The 25,414-nt window shown below is 45.6% G+C and overlaps 1 protein-coding gene and 1 long non-coding RNA gene across 3 annotated transcripts; one reads left to right on the top strand and one right to left on the bottom strand.

The window, feature by feature from the left end:
* Nucleotides 1-9,718: 9,718 nt before the first annotated feature.
* On the bottom strand, nt 9,719-14,202 carry LOC129589467 (uncharacterized). 2 transcript variants are annotated; one of them, XR_008690599.1, is made up of 5 exons: nt 13,186-14,202; nt 11,645-11,747; nt 11,013-11,579; nt 10,377-10,779; nt 9,719-10,088 (listed from the first exon to the last, which is right to left on the bottom strand). XR_008690599.1 is itself a non-coding variant. In XM_055484245.1 (4 exons), the coding sequence occupies exons 1-4, from the start codon at nt 13,997-13,999 to the stop codon at nt 10,632-10,634; spliced, it is 1,632 nt and encodes a 543-aa protein (XP_055340220.1). In that variant the 5' UTR covers nt 14,000-14,202; the 3' UTR covers nt 9,719-10,631. The 2 variants fall into 2 exon arrangements, 1 of the variants encoding a protein (XP_055340220.1); XM_055484245.1 differs by having other exon boundaries at nt 9,719-10,779.
* A 3,502-nt stretch (nt 14,203-17,704) lies between these two features.
* LOC129589468 (uncharacterized) lies at nt 17,705-21,360 on the top strand. Its single transcript, XR_008690600.1, has 3 exons — nt 17,705-17,932; nt 18,000-18,128; nt 21,140-21,360. It is a non-coding gene; the product is annotated as an uncharacterized LOC129589468 (long non-coding RNA).
* Nucleotides 21,361-25,414: the final 4,054 nt, after the last annotated feature.

Genomic DNA, 25,414 nt, shown 5'->3' with positions numbered 1-25,414 from the left:
CAGGGCCAGCTGACAAATAAACAATCTACACTAAGCGGAACATTCAGCGTTGGAAATCCGCTGCGACACTTACCGACCAAGCGTCTGCGGGAATAAGGAGTCGTTTCCTATGCATAATCTGGCAAATGAATCTTAGCGAGCCGTCCACTACATTCACCGCGACAACCGGCACGCAGTAAAACCGCAGGCAACAGCCATTCAATCGCTTAATTAGTGCGCCGGCTTCTTCAGTTGGTAATGAACGGAATTCCGTGCTTACGTCCATACTGAGCTCCACAAAGGTAAACCGCCCGACCACATTGTCGCTATCAGCAGGATTGAAGGCCGAGCAGGATTGAAGGCCTTCTCGGCCACTGAAGCGACGCGGAAGCGTTGGATGGGGACGATGTCGGTGCACAGCACGCCACTGTCCGGACTTCGCCACTGGAAAAGGGCCGCTCCATACTGTACCATGGAGAAGTCACGGCCAATACTGCGCATTTCCGCCGGGACCCAAATCCAAGGACCCGATGGCGTCTCCGGCACGAGAATCTCCACTTGGCCCCATTGTTTGGCAAGGCAGTAGGCCAGTTGCGGTGGATCAATCCGCATGCCTTCCAGAAAGACGCTGTGAAATGGCGCATATTCCCTTCGCCGATTGGGACCGAGATCGACAAGGAGACCATCCTCAGCCACGTCCACGACGCATCCGTAGCGCATCTGTTGATCGCTGCCCAGGACGTTTACCGCGTTAACGCGGTTCATTCCGCTCGGTGGATTTGATAATTTAATCGAGCATAAAAATTGGAATGATCGTTTTGCAGCTGCGGAAGAGCGGAGCGTAGTGCGCGGTAGAGCTATCCGCCCAAATCTTGAATTTGAGCGCAAGTCAGAAGCACTACTAATATATACAAAAACTGCGAAACCGTTTCGCAGTTTGAAAATATTGTGGAACACTTGCAGCTCGAATTATGTCGCATTAGCGTAGATACAACGTCGTAATAAACTGCAAAAAGAAAATTAGTCCTCGTTACATCACTTACATTGTAAAAATAAAATCGGTCGTTGTCTTGTAATTTGTAGTACTTAAGCCAGACGCTCAGCTGATAGGAGAAATTCACATTGACTGGTACGAAGAAAAAGTTGGCGCTCTGTAGCTCAGCTCCACATTCATATCTTGGCACCGAATAAAGTTTTTCTGGTTTTCTAGATTATGTAAGATGACTAGGCAGATTAGCAGCCAATTAGACTTAGAGCCGTCTGTTTTCGTAGGTGTTCTAGTGCACTTTTACATTGCTAGATTTACAGCTGTGTTTGCTCACCAGCTGTAAATCTAGCACACTATCGGGACACCATTTCTTCCCGTGATAATGCGAAGACAGCCGCCGATCAGCCGACTGCATACCGCACGACATCTGCAAGACCACATCATATACGCAATGTTCGTATTTGCTAGGCTACGCGCACGAACGCGATTTCAACCGGTAACCTTTTTGAGAGCGCTTTGGTCGTGGAGGTAGAGTTTGCATGGCCCCTGTTCAAAGAAATTTGTCTTGTTCGTCGGCTACTCTTGTGGTGGTCTGCAAAATACGATATTATCGATCAGCGACAGAAAGCGCCGGTGCACAACGTGTCTCTGTCAAAACTCGATGTAATTTTTGCCGTTTGTGCTGTGTAGAGATGGCTGGCAAGAGAATAATGCAGTTCTGTATACGATATCCAAGATTAAAAACGGGCTACCGTAGACAAAAAGCAACAGGATATGTACTGCAGAAAAAATCCATGAGCCATCTACAAAGGATATTGTTATTAGAAGCTTTCTACAGCAGTTCAAATTTAATTTCCTAGTATACTTTAGAGTTCAAGAAAGCTTTTGCATGGTTTGTATCTTAGAACTAGCTGCCCAAATTATTAACCGTTAATGTTGCGAAGTATGGAGCTTTGTTATCGCTATCGAAGCAGATATTTATTAGCAAAATAGATGCAGTGAATGAGAAGGAATCCTGACTATGCCGCGCCGGAGTGGACAAAAGTGTAACATTCCTTTAAAGATAAACAGTTCTTTAAAGAAACGCGATTGTTATTCGAACATTAGCACTTTTTCTTTGAAGAGCCAAAATATCTACAAATTTTGTGAAGAGATGCTTGAAGTTGAAAATACATCATTTTGAGAATTTTTACATTTATCATTGGACTAGGAACTATTCTCTAAAGAAACTTGTCCGAGGAAGTATTCTTTAAAGAAAGTCGTCTTTAGAGATCCCCAATGTCTAAAGACCTGAATTTGCAGAAGGAGCGTTAACTACATCTTTGAACGTACGTTTATGATCGACCATCTTTGAAGAGCGCAAGAAATACAAAAAAACATTAACACACCCCGGAGTCACTCTTCGACTTGAAAATTCAAAATACTTATACTTCTCCTCATAGACATATTTATTTAGTCTTAACGCCCAAAACGTAATTCTTCGCCGTTTTTATGGATTCGTAGATGAGTGGTCAGTTTTAGTGGCCAAAAAAAAATTTTCATATTTTCTGTAGGATTACCAGCGTTTGCAATATTTTGTTTGTTTGTGAAATACAAGTGGTCAGAGGATGATCTTCAGTATAGAAAACGCACACAGCACCCGAAAAATGTTTACTGCACAGTACTTAATACAGAATACATAAGACTAACGATTGTAACCACGGAACCAGTGGATACATAAATACTGTACTTGCTTTTTAGTTACAATAATAGTATTACATTATATAGATATAAAACTGTAGAGTGCAGATGATTGTAGAGTGTGGAGTGCAGATATGTAATTAAGTATTTTCTGCTGCAGTAAATTACAAGCTTACGCAAAGTGTCCGTAAATGATGAAATACATAACTTAAAAGTTCTGCGAGTTTTACCCATGTTTACACGAACATAGTTCTGTGCTTGCATGCAAATAAAATACTAACAATAAGACGCAATACTAACAATACGACGCAAGGCCAGAAGCCACAAGTATACGAGGTTGCGCGGTAACGTGTCAAAATGTCCGGTCAAACATAAACTTACAATCTAGAGAAGCACTCTGCAATGTAATAAATCATTCCATTAAAGACGTACTCTCCGAGGACAAAGTTTACTGACAAGGTTTCATATTAAAATAATATTATCTTGTTGTTTACAATTTTTTGTCATATTATTATATATATTGTCGCTTTTTTCATCGCTTGAAAATATTGTCATACTACTAATATGGACCAAGATCTGGATTTGGAGATATTACATTTCGACGACATTCCGGAAAAGATTACAGAAGCTAACGAACAATTCCGTTTGAAATGGCTAGGTAAACATCATCAGTTTTTGAATTGCAAAATATATCACCTGCTCCCACGTATTAGTGGCACGAATTTTTGGCTGCAGTCACACAAATGTTAACCGCAGTGTTTAAGTTTCGAACGAAGTACGTGATTTTGGAAAAAATTGATATATCCTAATTCCAAAAAAAATATTTGTGTGAAAATTTATTGGTCTATTGGGAACATTAACTGTTCAGGCACGATGATCTCTTCCGTGATCATCGTGCCTGAACTCTTGTTTCAGCTTTCGTTCAGAAAGAAAGTTGTTTAAACAGTAATGCACAATTATCGAACTTTAAAGAGTTGTTCGCCATCACGTGTGTCTTAGTATTCCACGAATTGTTGCACTTTTGTCCAACCTGGCGCGGCATACCTGACTGCGGCAGAAACTGAAAGCTCTGAAGAAACTGAAACTGTCATCTTTTACCGCGCAGAAAACTTTCTATCCGTAAAATGAAACAGCGTCCAGCTTTAACCATGAGCTTGACAAACAAAAGCTGAAGTGTTAAGTGATGTGCACCGAAAGCAAAATCGAGCATTTCTTAAGAGACTATGCCCTTCCAATTCATCCATTCCTGCAGGAAGTGACGTGTAATATTCGATAACTTCTCCAACTGCAATTCTTCTACACCATCAACGCACCACTTCTTCCCGCGATAATGCGCCGACGGACGCGGATCGGCCGACTGCACAGCACAGAGTGCCTAGAAAACAAAACCATCAAGTGAAAGTCGTCACAAAACAGACGGTGGAGAAGTTCCGCAAACTGAAGTTGTCATCTTTTACCGCGCAGAAAACTTTCTTCAGTTTGCCGTCTTGATCCAAATTTCCGCTCCATTTCAACCGCTGAGCTAAATTGCGTAGCTCCTGCTCATGCGACAAGAACAGCGCCGCCTCCAGTGCATCCCACAATGCACACCCGATATCCCGTGGCTCCGATCGGACGGTGCCGATGCTGACCCCGGTCTTCGCCGTGAACTTCCTTATCCGCAGTCCAATACCGAAATCGCAAACCAATGAGACACCGCAATGTGGGACGATGAGTGTCTCGCACGGCAGACTGCGGCATCGGGCACTGAAGTCCTCTAGCCAGGTGTAATTGTGTTGCATATGCGGCTTCACAGGAATACACTGATGCAGGTGAAATTCAGTTTTGTGAGGATCGTGGGCAGCGCAGTTCAGCAGGAAGTTAAGTCGGACGAGGTGCAGATGAACGGTGCGTAACTGGATGCCGAACTGACGATAAGCTGCACACTGTATCATGTCGCACAACGCAGCATATGGTCCATGCTGCGGTCCATGTTTTCGGAAGAAGTTATGATAACGCGCTGAATGCCCGGGCGAACGCTTTTGAACACGGTCGCCAAACCTAGGAAACCGCTGCAGCCATAGAAGTATCCTCCTTGCGGATGATTACAGTGGAGCGCAGTACATCCCTGATGCGGTTCCACGTCGCGCACACAGCGCGCAGCTGCGTCTGCTCCACAGTGTCCAAGTGGGAAAACACCTCTTGCCACAATTCCACCGGCAGCGCCATTCCCATGGCATCAGTGGTTGCTGCAGTTTTTCTCTTCGCATTAGCAGGTGACTTGATCATGCGGATCGACTTCTCATGGAACCGATTGACTTCGTACTGCAGCAAAGTAGCCATGCAAAACAGTATACTTGTAGTGGTAAAAAATTCGTCTCCCCGAAAAATGGTGTTCGTTTTCACCATACGGCTTCAGAAAGTAGGCTAACTGGCCGTCCACAAGGTTTGTCCCAAAAATTTTCGAGTTCTGACAGCACAGAAAAAAGCTCTTCAAGCGATTGACAACCGCCGCGGCCTTTTCTTCGGACAGTGAGTGAAATTCCGGACCGAGATTCACACTGCGCTTGACGAACTAACTTCGGCGGGCACAATCACGGCGTCCAGCTTCGTCATCTGCATCGTGAACGGGGCGGACGCGCTGGACTTTTCACTTCCCACGTTGAGCATCTCACCCGGAAGCCAAACCCAGGGACACAACGGCGTCTCCGGCACCAGAATCTCCACCAGATCTTCAGAGCTCTTTGGATGAAGAAGAAAGGCCCTGCTGAACGGCGTGATTTCAAGCCGTCGACTGGGACAGAGATCGACGTATAGACCATCGTCTGCCACGTCCACTACCTTGCCGTAGCGCATCCGTTCATCGCTGCCCAGAGCGTAAACGGCGTTGTCGCGATACATTCTACCGCGGTTGTGTGTAGATGTGGTTGCGAAATAGGCAACGGAGTTCTGCTGTCGTGGTCCGATTAATCGGAGCAAAGAGCGCTCTCAAATTCTTCCGTGTAAAGCTCGCATCAGAAGCACAACTAGTACACTTGTGGGCTCTACCGTACGAACAACAAAATTCGGTTGACGCTTAAAATTTTTACCGGCTCTGAATTGCTAGCATGATTGTCCAGGTGTATTCCTAGAAAACTAAAAATACGAGAGGCCGCCAGCAACTGCTGAAGTCCTTTTACTTCTCGGTAGAACAACATACACAGGCGCAATAATCTGCAGTAATCAATAAAAACTGTTCGTACGAAGGACGGCTTCAAATGGGAGCAGACCTATTGAGTCATTGTATGACGTACACCGTTCTTCGGCGTATTTAAAGAACGTAACTCGCCACCACGTACTCAGTGCCGTTGTTTCCGCTGCATATTTTTACTTGCGCATTGCCTTTACAGCAGAAGCTTGGCAGTTTGCTGGTACAAATATAGCACTCGTTGTTTGCTAACGAATTATTGTGCAGTGCATCTATTCTGTATATCTCAGGTTGCGAATAATAGTGTTCAGGTCGATACACGGTGGTGTCAGTCTTTACGGCACAGAATCGACGTTTCCAATTTCATTGTCAAACGCTATCCCCGGCGCACAGCAGAATGAGTGCATTCGATGTACGCGTGCGCGGCAGCGATCAACGGGTGCGCTACGGGCGTGTCGTGGGCGTGAAAAGTACGATGGCCTCGTCGTCGATTTCTTGGAACCTAACCGGCGACGGGAATATGCGCCTTCTCCCGAGATGCCTGGCCCGTTTACGTCGGACGGTCTTCTTTCCACCGAACAGATCGGTACCTGTCCGGCGTCCCGGTAAAGATTTTGGTGCCGGAAACGCAGTTTGGTCCGCGGATTTGGCTGGATGGCGAAATGAGCGTTATGGGCCGCGGTACAAATCTCGCGGATTATGGAGCGGCCGTTGTGCGTTACAAGCGTCCGGGTACTGGTCTGACGCTCACGGACATCCTGCCCATGCAGCATGTTTGGGCGCCCGACGACGACGTTGCGCGACTGGATAGCGTCGAATCAAACGAATTTAACGCGTGGAGTGTGGCTCTGGGCGGGCAATTCCCTTCGATGTCCACTAAAGACGCCCGATCTTTCATCTAGCAGCTGAATGCCCATCCTCTGCTTCCCAGCTCAGTGTGCATAGTGCCATCGACAGAGTGACCTGGAGTAAACTGCAGTGGAGTAAGCTGCAGCGGACCATGAAAACTGCGATACCGACCTGTTGTACTAAATTTTAAATTGTATAATATTTGTACTGACAACGAACGACTTTGACGACTGCTTCCACTTTGTTTTTGCATGTTTTTATTTGCCGAAATATGAGCATCTAACACGTAAACGTGTAGTGACCTTTAACAAATGTGAAAACTTTTTCTTTTTGATAAATTTTACTTTTGTTCCTTTTGTCTCGAGTGTCAAATGCTTTGAGGGGACCGTGTCCCGATGCATAAGACAATAAATTCAAATTCAAAAACCTAAGAATAACCTAAGAAACCTAAGAAATCTATTAAGAAACTAAGAAACCTTCAGAATCAGAGTCAGACTTTGAGTAGAGTGGACGAGTCAGAGTTGGAGTCTTGGCCGTAGCGGGCCCTATCCTTTGCGTATGCCTTTGCATAATTAACGGATGCAAGTATGTCAACCTGTATGTATTATTATTATTACTACGGCACAAGAGCAGACAACCCCGAAGGGACTTCAGGTCTGGTCCAACAAAAACAATTTTCTGCTAACAAAAACATTTGGGACAGATTAACAGATCTGAGTACAAATTTGAAAGAACATACAGAACTGGCTTCGAGAATTTTAGGATTAACGGCTAGAATTTTATCAAGAAGACGTTTAGCCGCATTTCCATAGTCCACCCGACGATAAGTTTCTTTGCTCGCGTAACATCAATCCTATACGGAGGATAGCAAATTCTTGGATGAAATCAGTGAAGTCGTAAAACGAAATGATCAGCGTGTAAGTCTTTACACATGATGGATACTGTGTGTAATTGCTGACTGCGCGATAACGTTTTTCCATGCAGGGAAATGAGAGAATAAAGATGGATCGATAATTACTCTGTGTAACTATTCTATCTGCAGTGTAACGTGTACACATAGATACGCCGGTGACAACGGGGTTTTTGTAAGCTTTACTAACAACACAACAACAAGAAAGATTCGATTATGTTAAACTCCCATCCAAAGCAAAACTTGAGAAAACGCTACTGACTTCACAACTGAGAAAAGCATTAGACTTATAAGAGAAAATCCACGATTCTACACACAGGATAAAATGGAAAGTCATAAAATGCCAACACTTGCACTAACACACCCAGTTTCCATTAAGACGGTAGTAACTCATGTACAGAGTACATATACAACATGCACGCTAAGTGACGCTTAATGACACAGTTCTCACATCGGCACTTCGGCCTGATTAGATAAGGGAATATACATGCGGATAATCGGATATGTGGGATAGCGCCCTTGAAGACGTAATCGATGCGATAATCGATCGATCCGATTCCGGTATATTCCGCACATGTACTGTATGTATACAAGTACACGTGCACAGAGAACGCGCGGCGTTACAAGTGTGATGAAGAGAGTGATATAAATGCAGTTGCGGAGCATTTTGTAAACGATGCCTCAGCAGTGGTTGACAGATGTTTCCCTGTGCGCACCCGGGTATGAAACGTGCATCTCCGCCGTGGATGAATGACGACATTAAAACTTTGATAAAAATTAAGGACGAAATGTATGACCAGAAATGCAAGTCACGTGTGTAACCGTCCCAAACGACCGGTCGTCTGAGACGACCGCCGGTCGTTTCAGCCTCCAAACCGTCCGAACCGACCGGGGGCCGCCAAAACGACCGCCGTAAATTTTGCACTACCAGTTTTTTTCGCTCTTTCAGTCGCAAACAAAACGAATGAGTGTAATTTCGTATCCGGTCGTTCCTGGCGGAGAGTGAATCCGTGTCCGGTCATTGTTGCTGGAATGTAAATTCGTATCCGGTCGTTTCTGCCGGAGAGTAATTTTGTACCCGGTCGTTTCGGAGAGTGATTTCGTATCCGGTCGTTTCTGCCGGAGAGTAATTTCGTATCCGGTCGTTTCTGCCCTAGTGTACTTTCGTGTCCGGTCGTTTCTGCCGGAGTGTAATTTCGTATTCGGTCGCTTCTGCCGGGGTATACAGTAGACAGAATACGAAATTTCACTCCGCCAGAAACGACCGGACACGAAATCACACTCCGGCATAATCGACAGAATACGAAATTTCACTCCAGTAAAAACGACCGGACACGAAAGTACACCCCGGCATAAGCGACAGAATACGAAATTTCACTCCAGCAAAAACGACCGGACACGAAAGTACACTCCGGCAGAAGCGACCGAATACGAAATTACACTCCGGCAGAAACGACCGGACACGAAAGTACACTCCTGCAAAATCGACCGGACACGAAATTACACTCCGGCAGAGCCGACCGAATACGAAATATAGAGTGACAGCGCTACTAATCGGTATCGGATCGGTATCCGGAAAGTGTTAGCGGAAATCGGTATGCGGAAATCGGTATCCGGAAAATGTTAGCGGTATCCGATTTCCGCATTGTCTTAGTACGTGAGCATCGCTGCTTCTAAATACGGTGTGCACCGCGGAAGAGTGCGCAATGCTAACGTTCTCTAGTGTACAACGCAATAAAGGGGTGTTCGTTGTTTTTACTTCGAATGACCGATGAATTCTGACATTTGTAGTTACAGAGATCTCACTCATCACAATGATCACAGTACAGCGTGTTCTATATACTTTCGTTTCGCGCTACACTGGAAATTGGTTACAGAAAATTATGAAAGAAACTAGTACTTTGTGTCAGTTTGTGGAAACGTTTTCCGAAGTTACGATTAGGAGTAATGGCCTCTTTGGCGTGTATTAAATTCTCATGCTGGATATGTGGAACACACCTGACTTACGGGTTACCTGCACCGTGCTAAAAATCATAAAGTTATTTTGCAACCAGAATAGTAATCTACATATTGGTCTCAAAATCGCCCGTACGCGCGACATTCGCGTGCTCAAATAGTTTAATACGAGTATATTGAATTAAAAAAGTTGAACGATCAGTCATGTTCAGCAGATTAAATTTTGATTTTTCTTCTTGTGATTACTGCAGGTAATAAGTGTGTACGGAGATGATTCTGAATAAAACCTGTTCGTGTACTTTCCCAAACTTTTAAAGAGGATTTTTAATTTTTGTATTTGGTTCTAGTTAAGAATAGAACTGATTTTAAACACAGTTTTTTCTGCTTTAATTCACAATATCTTGAACCGGATGCTGCGCGCACGAATAGTTATCAGCCAAATTTTGGCACTCAGATTATGTAGTTTTCTCGGAGAGAGAGGAGAGAGTAGTTGACGTCCTGGCTGTTGTGTCGTGCGCGAAAGAGATAAAGGAATTATTCTTTCCCCGAAAGCGCAATTTCTACAACGGAAATTCATTTTACAATATTTTCTGAAATAATAATATTTGCAACTTTGCAGAAAAAATCTGCATATAGACTGCACGATTCATTAAATTTTGTGAGCATTTCCGCCCGTCAAATACATATGCTCTCACCGTGAACCGTGAACATGTTAACTTTCTTGCCGGCTACAAGTCTCAGCCGAAAAACTTTGACCAAAGGAATCGGCAGCCGGCGCCGGTGACCGGCTGTTCAAAATATATGTACTACGTACGAAGAGTCCGATTACTGAAGATTTCCGAACTTACAGATATACTGTACATCCATCTTCCATAAGGTGAGAAAGGTGTTAACTTGTGCGCTAACTGTCCCAGCGCATATAAGAGTACTATCCTTCAAATTATGTTTTTGTAGTATTATTTCATAAAAAGATTGATTTATTACTTTTCTTAAATTGGACCAAGCTGTTTAACTTGGTTAACACATTGCCAGTTCAGTTTTAAAAAACTCGGCTTCGTTTTCTTTAATCGCGGATTCCTGTATTGTTGGCTTATCTCATGTCTTCATAGCTTAGCATTCCAGCTGAGCTCCGGTCTTCTCTGCGACTCTGTCCACCGTAATAAACTTTGAAGCACTAAATTTCTCCGCGGAAGTTTTTCCAGGGAATCTGCAGTTAAAGTTTTGATACTTTGTGGTGGCGGTACTCTCCACCTGAAATAGACAACATTGAAGAACCAATGAAATAAGATACTTGGAAAAATAAAAAAGAAATTTATAGAGTACGGATGCCTTGCTTTGAAAAAAGGGTGCAATTTACGATTTGTGATTTCTTACAAGTTCACCGCATATTAGAAACCTTTCTTTTCTGGTAAGTGAATAAGTGGGAGAAATGAAGAGATGAAGAACACAACTAATTCACTTGTTCCTGCAGTTATAACACCTACTGGATGAAACAGGAACAAAGGGTCTTCCGGTACTTGCTCTTCCGCAACCATGGCTTCTTGGTCATGGGGTGCAAAATCGCGATTTGGGACAGTATTTCAATATACGCCCTTGTTTTTACTGGCTCGATCAGCTCGTTAAGGTGATTAAATAATGCGATCTGCAAGTCGTTTGGGCACTCAGAGGCAAACGAATAGGTGAAGTTAAATACGCCAGGCACAAGATGGAAACCGCATCGTTTCAAAGCAATTCGACGGCAGATTTGCTGCAAATGCTGTATTAGTAACCTGCCGTTAAGAGGGCATAATTCCCTGGCGCAGACGGTGGCGTTGTCAGCAATAACCAGCCAGTGTAATCCAATGGACATGTAAGAAAGTATTAGCGCTAAAGGACCGACGACATCCCGCCAGTGTCCCGTTAGATATGCGACTGTGGTATTCCGTGTCATGGATAACTGAATGCGATATGCTAAATCATGGGCTGACTCGCGCCGATAATAGCGATGCGGTATGATTGTATCCCGGCGCACGACTGCCGACCATATGGACATCTTCCAGTTTTTTGAAACCCTGTAAACGTTAAAACCCGAACTTTGCAGGAAAAACAATTATAACTTTGGCGAAAAAATGTTTACCTTTGCAACAACGTGCGGTCGTAGAAATCGAGATAAGAAAAGATGAGAAGTTGTATCTTGAGAGGCGTGTCGTCGATCGTCAGCATCGCTGTCTCATGACAATCTAAGTTCGCAAAATTCTCAGTGGAACTGCCGGTTCAACTCAATTAAATTTTCACTGTGATAGCCAGGCCTTGCGTTCGTTGCTACGATTTACAGCATCCTAGGTATATTTTCAAGTTTTAGGCAAGTAAACCCAGTAAATGTTGAAACGTACAGGCGGTTATAACTGCCGTCGAAGGTGTTGGCATTCCGTTCGTTTTCAACAGTTTCAATTACTAAAGCATTTCACACGGTTTATTTTCTGATTTAGTACGCAAATTATTAATAGCAGAGCTGAATCCAGTAGATATGGCACGTTTCGTACCACTCCGTAAAACCGGCCATATCATTTCTTTACAGTAGTCTACGTATTCCTACGTATTCCCCCTGTATTCTTGCTGTAAACGCCCCGTATTCCTCCCTGTGCCGACCGTATGATTTCTGTATTCGCTAAGTGGCTGCCGTATTCCTACGTATTCTCCCTGTATTCGTGCTGTATTCGCCTCGTATTCCTCCCTGTGCCGACCGTATGATATCTGTATTCGCTAAGTGGGCTGCCGTATTCCTACGTATTCCACCTGTATTCTGCCCAAATTCAAGGCAAATTTTAAGTTTTCTTGTTCGGAAACCAAAGAATGCATGGGGAATACAGGCAAAATACGGGAGAATACGGGGACACACTAAAGAAGACAGCAGTCATATTTAAATTAGCTATATAATGGAAATCCCTCGCGAATACAGTAGGACTTCAGGCAGAATACAGATGGAATACGTGGGAATACAGCTAAAGAGTAGAGGTACGAGTATCTTGATCATAGTGGCGAGATTAATATATCTGTGGAGTGTGCCCGTATTCCCACTTATTCTACCTGTATTCTGCTGCATCCCTAAAGTATTCCCTAACGGGCTTATCTAACATCTGTGACTGCTGTCTACTTCCAGCATATTAGCGCATTCCCACATATTCAGTCAGTATTCACCACGTATTCCCTGTTGTTCTAGATAAAAGTTAAAAACCTAAGAAACCTAAGGATACATTGTCAACACGGACAGCATACGGGTAGAATACGTGGGAATACGGTATTATACAGCAGTGGAAACGTAGTCAGAAGTACTTGCAAAAGCAAAATAATGGAAAACATAACGTGAATACAGACAGAATACGTGTGGGATACATAAGAATACGTGGAATATAATCAACAAAAAAAGGGGCCGATTTTATAGAGTGGTACGAAGTGTGCCATAGGTGTAATCCAGACCTAAGTACTGTACCTACATTCGCAGAATGCGTTTTTTTAGTTGGGCCTCACAAAAATTCTACTTTACGGCTTTGCCGTTTCTTTCTTCAAATTGTATTAAGTAAACGTTAAATAAAAAGCGCAAACTAATTTATATTGATTTTTGGACAATAATTTCTTGTAGAATTTTGCGAAATGGTGGCTTACTTTAACACTACTCACCTGTTCTGAAAAACGACCTTGATAGAATTGATTGCAGTCTGCTCGTCAGCGTGGGAAAAAACGATTTAGCCCAGTTAACCCTTTCGAAGGCGTCAGCGCGAATAAATACGTTAATTTGCCGCTGTGAACACATACTCAATGGACCGCGGCTGAGGAGGTGCATTTTGTCGTTGATTATGGTTGTGACGAGAGTTCCCGTATAAGTTAGCCAGTATGCGTGGAAATCTCGACAACGAAGGCATTTCTGCAGCGTTAGGGCCACCAGGGGTGCAAGCCGGATGGCAGTCTTGCGAAACGTTTGGTGAGTGACGTTGGGGCTCCGAAATCCGCGGTAGCGGTAGCGTTGCTGCACGAGAGAGCGTATGTCCTCCCCGATGAGATATTCGGCTTGCATCACTTCATCGACGCTTACTCGAACATGTCGCAACCACCACGAACGGTTAACGCTACCTTCAAAGAAGTGCATTTTTACCTCGCGAGCCGGTAGCCATACGGCTGGATGATTGGCGCCCAGACTGATAAGTGCTTCGCTGGGGCGTTGGGTCATCCAGGCGAAAAGGCTTAAAGTTGCGTTCCAAAGGTATCCATGTGATCGCACAATCAAACGGTTAAACGGGATCCATAAACCGGTCTCGTCCCAGAAGTTGGTCTTGACGGACAAATGTCCGGCCTTCATGTCACACACATGTCCTCGGATTAGAATTCCTGTGTCGCTAATTATATCTACTAAAAAACCATTATATTTTTCATCGCGGCAAAGAAGCGGTGTTGGCGTGAAATTCGGTGCCAGAGCAGGATAAGGCGAGGAAGTCATGGCGCAGACTTATCTAGAGATTTTACTACTTCTGTACGGACTGTTGCCTAACATACACATCAGATCTTAATACGGAATCAGTGATTGAATGACTCGTTCAACTGCTCCCTCAAAAGGAAATAATAAAAACGGTTCTGGTCAAAGTGCGTCCAACCATTACGACGATCTCGAATAAATAGAAAATTATTGGGATGGGTGATACTAATATTAGTACTACTCGAAACGCACTTTAAATGCGTTCTGTAAGATACAGAGCCGGGAGTTCTGTAAAAGTGAATCTACCAATGGCACAGCGCTTAATCTTACAGAGCGTTACAGAGCAACGAGACCACAACTCAAAATTTTCCAGTTATGTGGTCGAAACTTTCAGCGTACAGCGAGTTTCGCACTCACATCACAAAATGATTATTCACAAATAGATGGTCGATATAGGCGTTGTTTATTTTAATTTTAGCTAGTGTAACGTTTTATTGCGGATCCAGTGATGTCAAAACTGGAACAATCAGCGCTAGAAGTATCACTCATAGACTGATAGACTTGTATGTTTAAAGGCCGAACTTGTATCATCCGAAGACTGTGGTTGCCTAGAGCGCGGAACGCGTTGGGCCAGGCGTTAGTGATTTAAAGAAAGTTAGACAAAGACAATTAGAAACCAGGTAAAAACCAGAAAACCACTAAAAAGATGTTCGGGTTCAAGGGTAGCAAGTAGCAACTAGCAAGGGAAAATATTTTGTTATTGCATACACTTGGTGAGATCGACCTGCACTTGTGGTGAAAAATGCGAGTTCTGTATCGTAACGGAGCAGGAGAGTTCCTTTTAGATACAGAACACTTTAACTCGGCCGTCCAATCAGAGGTAGGGGGGTGTGATCGAAAATTACAGAACTTCCGGCTCTGTATCGTACAGAACGCATTTAAAGTGCCTTTCGAGTCTAGCTATTGTTTATACTGGATGTCTGAGGACAATAAGTAAATGAGCAATCATAACACTCCCCATCTCTGCACGGCCCAACGCGAAAGCAAAGGAAGAAGGGATGCGGTTGAGTGTACGATAAAATTCGATCGATATCTAATGGCGCAGCAACTGCAACACAGTTATTCTAACATGTCACAACGTGCAACAACCGTTCTCTTGCACCATGCCTTCAGCGTGCATGCTGAACACTGAACTGGAATTACGGTAGCATAGCTTATTTGCCGTTATAACCATTTCGGCATTCTCTAATAACTTTCGTAATGCTGTTTTATGTACAAGTTATTTTACTACTGGATTTAAATTTAAAATAAGTAAGAAAGGATGCTTCTTTTGTAAAATCCAAAATAAAATCTAATTTTTATAAAAAGTGCTTCTTTTGTAAAATTTCAAAGACAGATTACCTGAAAAATAATTACACAGTTCAATATAGAAATTATGAACGTGTTCCAACCAGTACTTTCCCTTACGATCCACTAAATGCGCCACTTCGCTGTATACCGTATCATAAGTCAAAACTGCTTAACGAGGGAGTAGGTTTAGTTACCAGCCTACATTCCTATATTTACCGCGGGTCCGCGACTATGGACTGGGAGATCGATAATACAGCAGATGATCAGATCTGTGTGCTGGGGATAACTGGCGGTAGGAATACAGAATGCGGTAGAAGTATGTACTAGTAAGTCTATGTTTCTCTATTCAGTATGCTATCAGCATGTTACCATGTACGCTGCTTTACTGATTTTCCTTCATCGTGATTAATGCCCATTCTGCAAGTTTTGTTACAACAAGAAGCCTTTGCAAATTTAAAGTTTATCAGTAAATAATACACTGTCAAGTTGTACGAGACCAGATATGCTACTACCTAATGTAAATGATTTTTTCCGGAATAATAAATCGGAATTTGCTAAGCGGCGTAATTCAGAATTAAATTCCGGAAAAAAATTCAATCACGGACTCGCGGCTGGCAGTGCATCTGCTTCTGTTTTATTTATCTAGCGGTGGTCGGTGCATTCGGAGCATTTTTTACGCACCTATACTTCTTGAAAACATGACCGTTGAGATAGAACTGCGCTATGACGTAGAAACAGACATAATGCTTCATTATTCCATTCTCTTACATTCTAATGTTTACATTCCAATCTTATTCTATTTTTTTCCGTCTTGTCGCAGAAGTAAATTAAATATGGAAAACATAAATTGAACGAATTGGCTACGGGCGAGAGCATCTCGCGCTATGAGTTTTGGCGACGCGCGGCTTTGGCTAAAGTAAATTTGAAATAAATCTGCGTTTATTCAAAATAAGAGCATCTCGCGCTATGAGCTCTGGCGACGCGCGGCTTTGGCTAAAGTAAATTTAAAATAAATCTGCGTTTATTCAAAATAAATTTAAAATATCATTTTATAGTTAATGGAAAAACGCAATACAGAAATTGATTTTGTAATTAACTTATGAATTCTTTATTTTATGCTCTTGTTTTATTTTGTTTAAAAAGTACAGTTCTGTATATAGAGATACAAGATTTATATATAATTCTATATATAATATTATATATATATATTATATAATTCTACATTTCATATTTATATAATTCTATATTTCTATATGTACAGTAGTTACGTATTCACTGTAATGACCGACGGGGTCAATGTAGGTAGTGCGGTGCGATATTTCATTAGCCAAGGAACGTATACTGAAGAATCTAAGGCGGCGTAATCGGAGAACACTTTTCTGAAATTTAAGCGGCAAACGTGTCTGACTTAAGCGGAGTTTCCACTCGTTTGCGCCCCTTTCGCTGTAAAAAAAACCGTGAAGGGCTCGTAAGCAATTTCATAATCCCAGTTGGCTGTTGGAATCGCTGAAGTTTCGACGCGCTCGAATTTCCGTGATGAGTTTGCTCACCCGTTAGTCTGATTGTCTCGGGCGGCATATGAGCTGGAAGAGTCCCCAGGACCGGTATGGCGTTGTTTATTCGGGCCTCGGTAGCCGGAGACTTAGGTCAGTCGCTAGTGTCCAATATTTTCGGCTGTGCTGGTCCGGCTGTTGAGGCCGGGTAGCTTGTACAGATCGGTTGCTGTGTTGCAGCCGGTCATTACCCCTTCCGCTTGTCGGTATTGGTCTCCGACCTGTTCCAGATCGACTTCCTATTGGTCTCTCTCGTCTTTTGCGAATTCAAGTTCGACGCCGAGTCCGGGTGATGGGATTGGAAAAGATATCCTCGGCTTGCTTTACCTGGGCTGCCAAAATATTGATTTTTAATATGGCCGCATCTGCGGCTTCCTGTCTCACTGGTGTTGGTGAATGTACGACTGGGAGAGCTCGTCCAACAATTCCCATCCGCCGGAGATTATGTTGGAGATCTTCGTCAGCCGGTCTTTCCGCATTTTGTTCTGCATAGCTGAATTTCGCGACATTGGCGGTGTTGTTACAGCGTATGTTAGGGTTTTATCACCGTATATTGCGATTTTACCAACGCCAATAAAGAGTTGGATATGGTCCACTTTATTTCACAGCACAATTTCAGAATCCGTCTGAGAACGACTCATATGGATCGATTGGAGTTCAGTCTGATGATCGCCACCCGCTACAACACGGTAGCATCCCGACGGCGAACCGTCCGCGCGTGTGCTGCATCGGCCGCGTGATCCATCCCGAAGCTTCAGCATAAATCTTGATGGTTTCATCAGCGCCTGCAGCAACCTCCCGTCTGAAAGTTTCCAGTTGTCGAATTGCACCTTCACGTTGGAGTACATGATTTCGTCCATGCAGCGAGAGAGCAAATTAAGTTTCAGGTGCACAGCGCATCCCGGGTGTAAGCGATATCGGCAATGCGGTTTGGAAAGCGCTGGAGGCAGGGCTACCCGCACCCACCGGGGCGCAACTGTACTTTCTATCCGCGTTTCTGACTGCAGCTCCAGCGGAGCCGGAACGACGAGACATTCTGCAGGTCTTTTGCAAGGTGAGACAGATCGACATTCCGAAACGGTGATCAACGAAAAGCAAGGTTGATGTGTTGGCTTTCGCAGGTGTTGTGCGCGCTGCAGTCGGCCGGTCCGCGTCATCGCTGCACTTCCGCGGGAAGCAGTGGTGTTTGGATGGAGTGAAGAGCTTTCAATGAGAAACTGTCGCGGCTGACGCTGCGGTTCCTCCTCCAGGTAGCGGTGTGCTGGGTGCGCTGGTAATTCCGCGGAAGATCATAAAATGCTAGAATCTATGGCAGGACTTACCGAAATCTTGCGTGATTCGTCAAGCTGTCGAGACGGCGTTGACTCGTTAAGATTCGCTGGTTCATTGTGAGTTGCCTTTGTCGCGGCTCTATGAGAATTTTTGCAGTCGCCATCCGCATTTTTTTTAAATAGTTTGCACACTGGTGCATGTCTCGGAAGGCATAGTTGACGTATTTCATTTTTGGGCCTTTTGATAAACCAGTTATCTTCAGGTATACCTAGGTGTAGTGATACTCGGCATTGCCCTATTGCTGTTTCAAACTCCGCATTGTTCGATCAGCTCGAGTTCGTGACCTAACAGTTTTATCTCGCAGCACCGGACGGCGACCGGCTGTATTCTTCGCGTTTCGTATAGACGCGGAAGTGCCCACACCCACCCGGTTCTGCCACCTGTTGAAATAACTTAGTCAGAGTGTGTATACTGGATGCACGGTTTTCCCGTACACCAACTCTGTGGTGCAAGATGTGCGAGCCACTACAGTAAAGAGCTGACCAAATGAATGACGCCATTTGTTAGGTCTACCACATCGCATGGGAACAGGCGGCATATGGCAATGAAACCCCGCAGACAACCAATGCCATCCTTCGAATTCGATGCGAACGGGCGCAGGGCGCATTCGGCAGCGTCAGGTTCATCGTGTCCGCAGCCAATCGTCGAGTGAACCAGGACGCGGTGCAGATGCACGGTGCGCAGTCGGTTTGGCGCGCAGCCACATACTAGATCAAGTCGCTCACAATCCCGCGTAATTCGTGAACCATCACAGAGCTTTGTCGAGGCTTATGTTAAGACGGTGCTTGCTGGGGCGTAAGCATTGATAGATACTGGACAGATGGTGAAAATGCCGGGCATCGCTGCATCCTAAAACGCAGTGCTGGCGTATCCATGATGCGGTTCCACGTTGCGCATACGGCCCACAGCTTCGTCTGATTCACGGTATTCAAGTGGGATAAGACCTCTTGCCACAATTCTACCGGCAACACCATCTGCGTGACGCCGTCCAGGGTCTGGGCCTGCTCCGACTTGTCGTCATGGAAATACTGCACCATCCTGAGCAAGTCCTTGTGCATGCAGTCCTCATGGAGGGTTTCTGTGCAAATAATATTTGGTTACGAAAATTTCTGTTTTTAAGTGTCCAGCTGAAGAACACCAGTTACTTGCTCGAACGACAAAACCTCTTTGGGCAGTTGATGTTTCAGCACAGTGTACCCGGTAACCGTATCTCAGCTCGTCGTCCACGAGGTCCACCGCAAATATTGACCGGTGCCGAGGCTCGCTGCCGTTTACTCGCCTAATAAGCGTTTTAGACATTTCAGCAGACAGCGAGCGAAATGGTTAGTCCAGCCACACGCTGCTCTTGATAAAGTCGCCTGATCGGACACACGCGCGGAGAAAACGGTCAATATCAGGTGTCCGACGTCGCCATAGGGACGAATCTTTTTCCTTCAGCACGTTACAGTGCGTTATCTGTTGTAGCCGGGTTGACACATCCAAACGCAGACGAACGCGCTCAACGGAGACGAAGTTGGTGCAGGGCAGTCCCGTGTCCGGATTCTGCCAATGAACAACGGTCCCGTCGTCTATTTGTCGCGGGATGAGCCTCATATCACCGTTTTGCCATATCCACGGATTCGATGCCGTCTCCGGCACCAAAATCTCCACCGGAACGTCGGACCGCCGCTGAGCACGAAAACGGCAGAGATCGTTGTCATCCAGTCTGCGCTTAAAGAAGATGCTGCCGAATGGCGCGTATTCGCGTCGCCGGTGGGGACAGCGCAAATAGACGAAGAGACCACCTTCTGCCGCTTCCACTACGAACGCATGACGCATCTGCTGATCGCTGCCCAGAACGTCGACGGTGTTATTGCGGTCCAATTAGAAGAATACGAATGGAGAAGGAGGTTCAGCTGCTGAAGAAGAGCACAGCGGGCTACGGAGTGCAGTGCAGTGCGAAAGTCCTACAATGTGACAGCATTATAATTATTATTCATTTCAAAACTGCACCGATGATTACGGTACTTATTGAGATCCGAATTTGACTGAAATTATTCAAATGCGCAACATAATCAGCTATATGAGGCGGTACTGGGGCAGCTGAAGACCAGCCACGACGAACCAGCATCTGCGGCAACTGATAATCAGTAAAGGAAGACCATAACCAGTACAGGTACAAGAATCTAGCCAAAAACGAAGCAGAGTTTCCAGGCCCAAGCTACTCGTACGAGATTACTATTCGTAGAAAAGTCACAGACTGTGAGTACTGACGGATGAACGGATGCAGATTGTTCACAGCTTTACTGGACAATGAGCTGCAGATATACTTTGAATTATAGATATTGTAGCGATGGAAATTAGATGTACCGCCAGCAAAAGTGTTACTTGCCCTTCTCTACTGTTTATTGGTTGTTGTGTTATGAAGATCAGATTCTTTATTTTTCTAAATTTTACCGACCGCATCTGACTGTCAACATCTAGAAACTAGATTTGCTGCAGCTCCGATCTTGTTACGCGCTTTCCGCGCATCTTGTCTTAGGTTATGCGTTCTTGCTCCTCAGCTTGCTTTTCTCGCTGATTCTTGCTATCGGTTCTTGCTAATAAAAACCTGCGATGACCTTGTGCTGTGTTGCTTAATTACTTTGGGGTGATCGTGCATCTCCCATCACTGTCACCCTTTGAACGGTAGTCAGCTTCCGGTCGGCATCGCTTCTGACCTTGCCAGCCTTTCCACACTTACAGCCGACAGATGGATGGATTAGCCTACCCGCTAGAAAAGCAGTCAAACCAGCTGTTACAATATTGCGTACTAGACTCGGTGCCGTGGCCTTGGCTTACTTTACTGTACTGTACCGGCGGCACTGTAACAGTTTGCAATACAATACGATGCTCCTACAAAACTAGACCAATCCGTACTTGAAATCGTGCGTTATTGTGTAATTTTCAGGACATACTCGTACTAAGAGATGTGAGGCGATCTAACTATGTGCGCAGACGCGCAACAGAGGCGGTTGGAAAGGAAGACTATCGTGCGTTGCCGAAGGAATTGTGGCGGGAAGTCTTTTTCCATTTCGGCAAGGTGACGCAGACGCGGCTGCGTGCCGTCTGCGCCACCTGGAACCTGATCCTGGATTCGCCGGTTCTCGCTGTCTGCATCGTTCTTGAGCGCTTCGTCCGTTGCAAATGGTATTCCAAACGACACTGGCATTTTCTCTGCTCGACAGCGCCAAATTCCTAAGCATGGCCAACGGGAACAGAGTGGACGTACTGGACCATGACGACATTCTCCGTTACCGGTACGTCGTGGACGTGGGCGAATTTGGGCTTTTTGCCGACCTTCTCTGTCCGTACCGTCGCCGTGAACTCATCCCTTTTGACTGCGCCGTTCTGAGTGAGAGCAACCGCTGCCGCACAGAAACTTGCCGCGGCGCGTCGCCGCTTTCGCCAGCTCCACCGATGGAGGTCCTGATGCGGGCGAGTGCGTCATTCCAGTGGACATGGTTCCCCGGCGAGATTTCTAGCCTACCACGCAGCACAAGGTACAAGGAGGCGGTCGTCCGTTGGGGACAAGCAAGGGAGCATATGGATGTCGTTCCTTTGACGCGGATTCGCTTAGGACAGCCCGTCAACGAGCTCCTGCCCGAACGCATGCGACAATAGACCTTTATTAGGCGCTGTCTGCCGTTGCCGGATAACACTTTCCCGGAGGCGGTAGCGCCCGGGCCCTCCATTCGCCTGCGCAAGCGGCCAGCGTGGTTGTGGTGAACGGTTGTGTCGTCTACATTCAGCGCCGATCCAGCCCCGTCAAAGAGCTCGTAAGGATTTTTTCACGTTCTTGAATTTTGGAACTGTACACCGTCTTGGCTACTCATGGCGCTGTTTTGCAGGAAGCGCTGTACAATTTCCACAGCAAGTTAGGGCCCTACATTTCCCGGAAGTGAGATTCGCCGCCGGTCATCTCACCGAAGAGCAAAACTTCGACATTGGACGAGGTCGCTGCGTTGTCAGTGTAGATGTACTGTATCTGGAAGTCTTCTCGTATTTGGACACTTTAACGCAGACGAAACTGCGCGGTGTGGAACGCTATTACGGAATCGCCTTCCTTAGCAGCCAATCTCTGGACAGCGCGAACCGTAGTACCAAAGAACCGTGGCTGATGTATTGTCACCTTGCTCCCGTCTTTAAACGCTCTTCCGCGTCAACGCAGCGTGTGTCCTCAGTGATGGCGGACGCTGCATCGAAGGCAGCCACGTCCTTAAAACGTTGGACATAGACCACTTTATTTCACAGCACAATTCCGGCATCCGATTTAAAGCGGTTCATTTGCATCGATTAGAATTCAGTCTGATGGTCGCCACCCGCTACATCCGACGGCGAACCGTCCGTGTGTGTGTTGCATCAGCCGCGTGATTCGTCTCGCAACTTCAGCATCAATCTGGCCGGTTTCATGAGCGCCAGCTGCAATCTCCCTTGTGGACGTATCCAGCTGACAGACTACACCGTCACGTTAGAGCACATGATTTGGTCCATGCAGCGAGACAGCGATCTGAGGCTTCCTGTTCCGCTTAACGTTATGTGAGCGATGGGATCACTGGCGTTCACCCTCGCCAGTCTACGCCACCGGATTACGTGTCTGTGTTGTGTCTCGCTCTGATTGGCAGACCGGCTATAGCCGTTCATTGTTTATGTCTAGTGGACGGCGCCTAGTGCGCATGCGAGAGCCGCTGAATCGGGCTCTTCGCTCAGTGTTGTTCAGTGTTGATTTCAGTCATAAAGTAAGAAAGTAGCTGAGCGGATCTCGCGTGTTATTTCGCTGTTCGCAATACTTTCAGCATTGCTCATTCCACAGGATATACCCCGTTTAGGTCACTGTATCTGGATCCATTATTGATCTAGCATAATAGTTACGCAGAGTATTCCGTGCGCAGGCGATGTCGCCCCTGCGGTGTGGAGGGCGCTTGTGGCGGGGCTGATTGACTGCTCACCCACCGGTGAGCAGCTGTACCTTTTGTCCACGTTTTTGGCGGGAGCTACTGCGGAGCCGGAGCGACGAGAACTTCTGCAGGTTCTTTGCAAGGTGAGACAGATGACTTTAACACAACCGTAATTCAACCGACAGCACGGATGACATGCTGGCTTTAGCAGGTGTTGTGTGCGCTGCAGTCGGCCGATCCGCGTCGCTTGCTGCATTACTGCGGGAGGCAGTGGTGTGTGGAGGGTGTGAAGAAGATCCAGATTGAGAAGCTGTTCGTGGCTGACGCTTCAATTCCTCTTCCAGTTGGCGGTGTGCTGAACCTACTGACGATCCCGCACAGAATCACAAAACACCGGATTTTCAAATAGAACTTACCGAAATTTGTAATGATTTTTCGAGCTGTTAAACCGTCGCCTACCGTGAGTCGTTGGGAACTTAGGATTCACTAGCTTATTCATTATTGTATGTTCTTTGGGGGCTTTCTGGTAATTTTCGCAATCGCCACATTTTCTATAAATAGGCTAAGGCGTGTATGTTTGTGAAACGGCACTGCGGGTATTATTCCTTTTTTGTGACATTTTGGCTTCGCACTTTCTATGTGCAAATGCCTAAATGAACTTTATCGTCTTGTGTTTTATAGCCTTTGTCTTAAAAACAACAACAAGAATATCCCCCAGCTATCAAAAAATAAAAAAATTCTGACTTCCTACCCCGATCTTTTCGTCCGACGAGGCCACCTTCATTATCCCAGAAGTGCAAAGGGACCACTCCGATGGGGATGGGCGTCTTGCGACCTTAGAAAAACGTTCTGCGCTAACTTATCGTACACGATTTCTGCATTCCATTCCATTCCATTTTTTTCGATTTATTTTTCGCCATATCAAATTGCAGATGATCAATCAGATAAAATGGTATGCAGAGGTATGCATAATGCTTTTAATACCGTGTCCAGAGCAGCCGTGCTTAATGCCGTGCACAAACACTTCCCGGAGTACGATGCTTTTCTACAGTCTGCGTACGGATACCATTCGTCGTTATTTTTGGAGCAGTACATTTGGTCATCTGAATGGGGCGTACAACAGGAGATCCTTTGGGTCCCTTGCTTTTCTGTCTTGTTCTGCAGGTTTTGGTCGTTACCTTAACCACGGAGCTCAACGCTTGGTTTCTAGATGACGGAACTTTAGGCGGATCTCCAGCAAGCGTGCTGGAAAATTTACCCGAATTGCCGAAGACGCAGGCTCGCTTGGACTGGACGTTAATATCGCTGAGTGCGAGTTATTTGTCACTGGAGGGCCGCTTAGCGTTCAACAAGCAATAATTGCTGATTTTGTTGCTCGACACCCACAGCTCCGTATCTTGTCGAGCTCTACTCTAACACTACTTGGAGCCCCTGTGCTGGACGACGCGATTGGCTCATCGCTCACTGAGAAAGCTGCCACACTAACTGGAGTATCTGAACGGCTTCAGCTGCTACCACAGCATATTGCGTTGTATCTCCTGAAACACTGCCTCGGCGCGCCGAAAGTCATTTACATGCTGAGATGCTGCAACGCGTGGAGATCCAGATAAACTGTATGAAATGGATGAGATGATGCGCTCCTGTTTCCAAACCTTTTGTAATGTCAGAACAAGTCACGACGATTACCCGTGCTGGCGACAGGCTAGCCTTCCTGTCAGCAGGGGCGGTATCGGAATACGTCGGGCGGAGGAATTAGCACTCCCAGCCTTTCTGGCTTCGATTCACTCCGTATTCAAATTGTTAGCCTCATTGCTGCCCGGTCATGCTGCTGTTGAATTCCCTGAAGCTCTTGTTTTGTGGAAAAAGAACGCCTGACTACCTGGTCTGCCGGAACCAAATTTCCGAAAGCAACAAAAGACTTTGGATATGCCGCTATGTAACATTTCTTTGTCTACGCTGTTGGAAGTTTACCGTGACGATGAAGTTAATAAAGCCCGACTTCTTGCACAGTCAAGGCCAGAGACCGGAATTTGGTTAAATGCGTTACCCTCTGCTCACATTGGCAACCTTCTGGACGACGATACTCTTAAAATATCCGTAGGTCTGAGATTGGGAGTTGCGATATGTGAGCATCATGATTGTATGAAGTGCCAAAAACATGTCGGTAAATACGGGCACCATGGTCTGTCTTGCACATTCTCTGCTGGTAGACATCCACGACACGGCGGGCTGAACAGCATCTTATGCCGATCCCTTGTGTCAGCTAGGATTCCGGCACAACTGGAGCC

The sequence above is a fragment of the Paramacrobiotus metropolitanus genome, unplaced genomic scaffold (genome assembly GCF_019649055.1).
Source record: "Paramacrobiotus metropolitanus isolate TYO unplaced genomic scaffold, Prichtersi_v1.0 Parri_scaffold0000035, whole genome shotgun sequence".
Taxonomy (NCBI): Eukaryota; Metazoa; Tardigrada; class Eutardigrada; order Parachela; family Macrobiotidae; genus Paramacrobiotus; species Paramacrobiotus metropolitanus.
Note: the sequence above shows the minus strand (reverse complement) of the source record. Positions and strands in the feature narration are given on the sequence as shown.

Bases quoted from the DNA above. Each gene is read 5' to 3' on its own strand.
- LOC129589467 (XM_055484245.1), bottom strand. From the start codon at position 13,999: ATGACTTCCTCGCCTTATCCTGCTCTGGCACCGAATTTCACGCCAACA. The intron at 11,748-13,185 runs GTGAGTAGTGTT...TTGCGAACTTAG, and splicing joins AAGGTCGTTTTTCAGAACAG to ATTGTCATGAGACAGCGATG. The intron at 10,780-11,012 runs GTAGGTGTTATA...TGTCTATTTCAG, and splicing joins CTTTGTTCCTGTTTCATCCA to GTGGAGAGTACCGCCACCAC.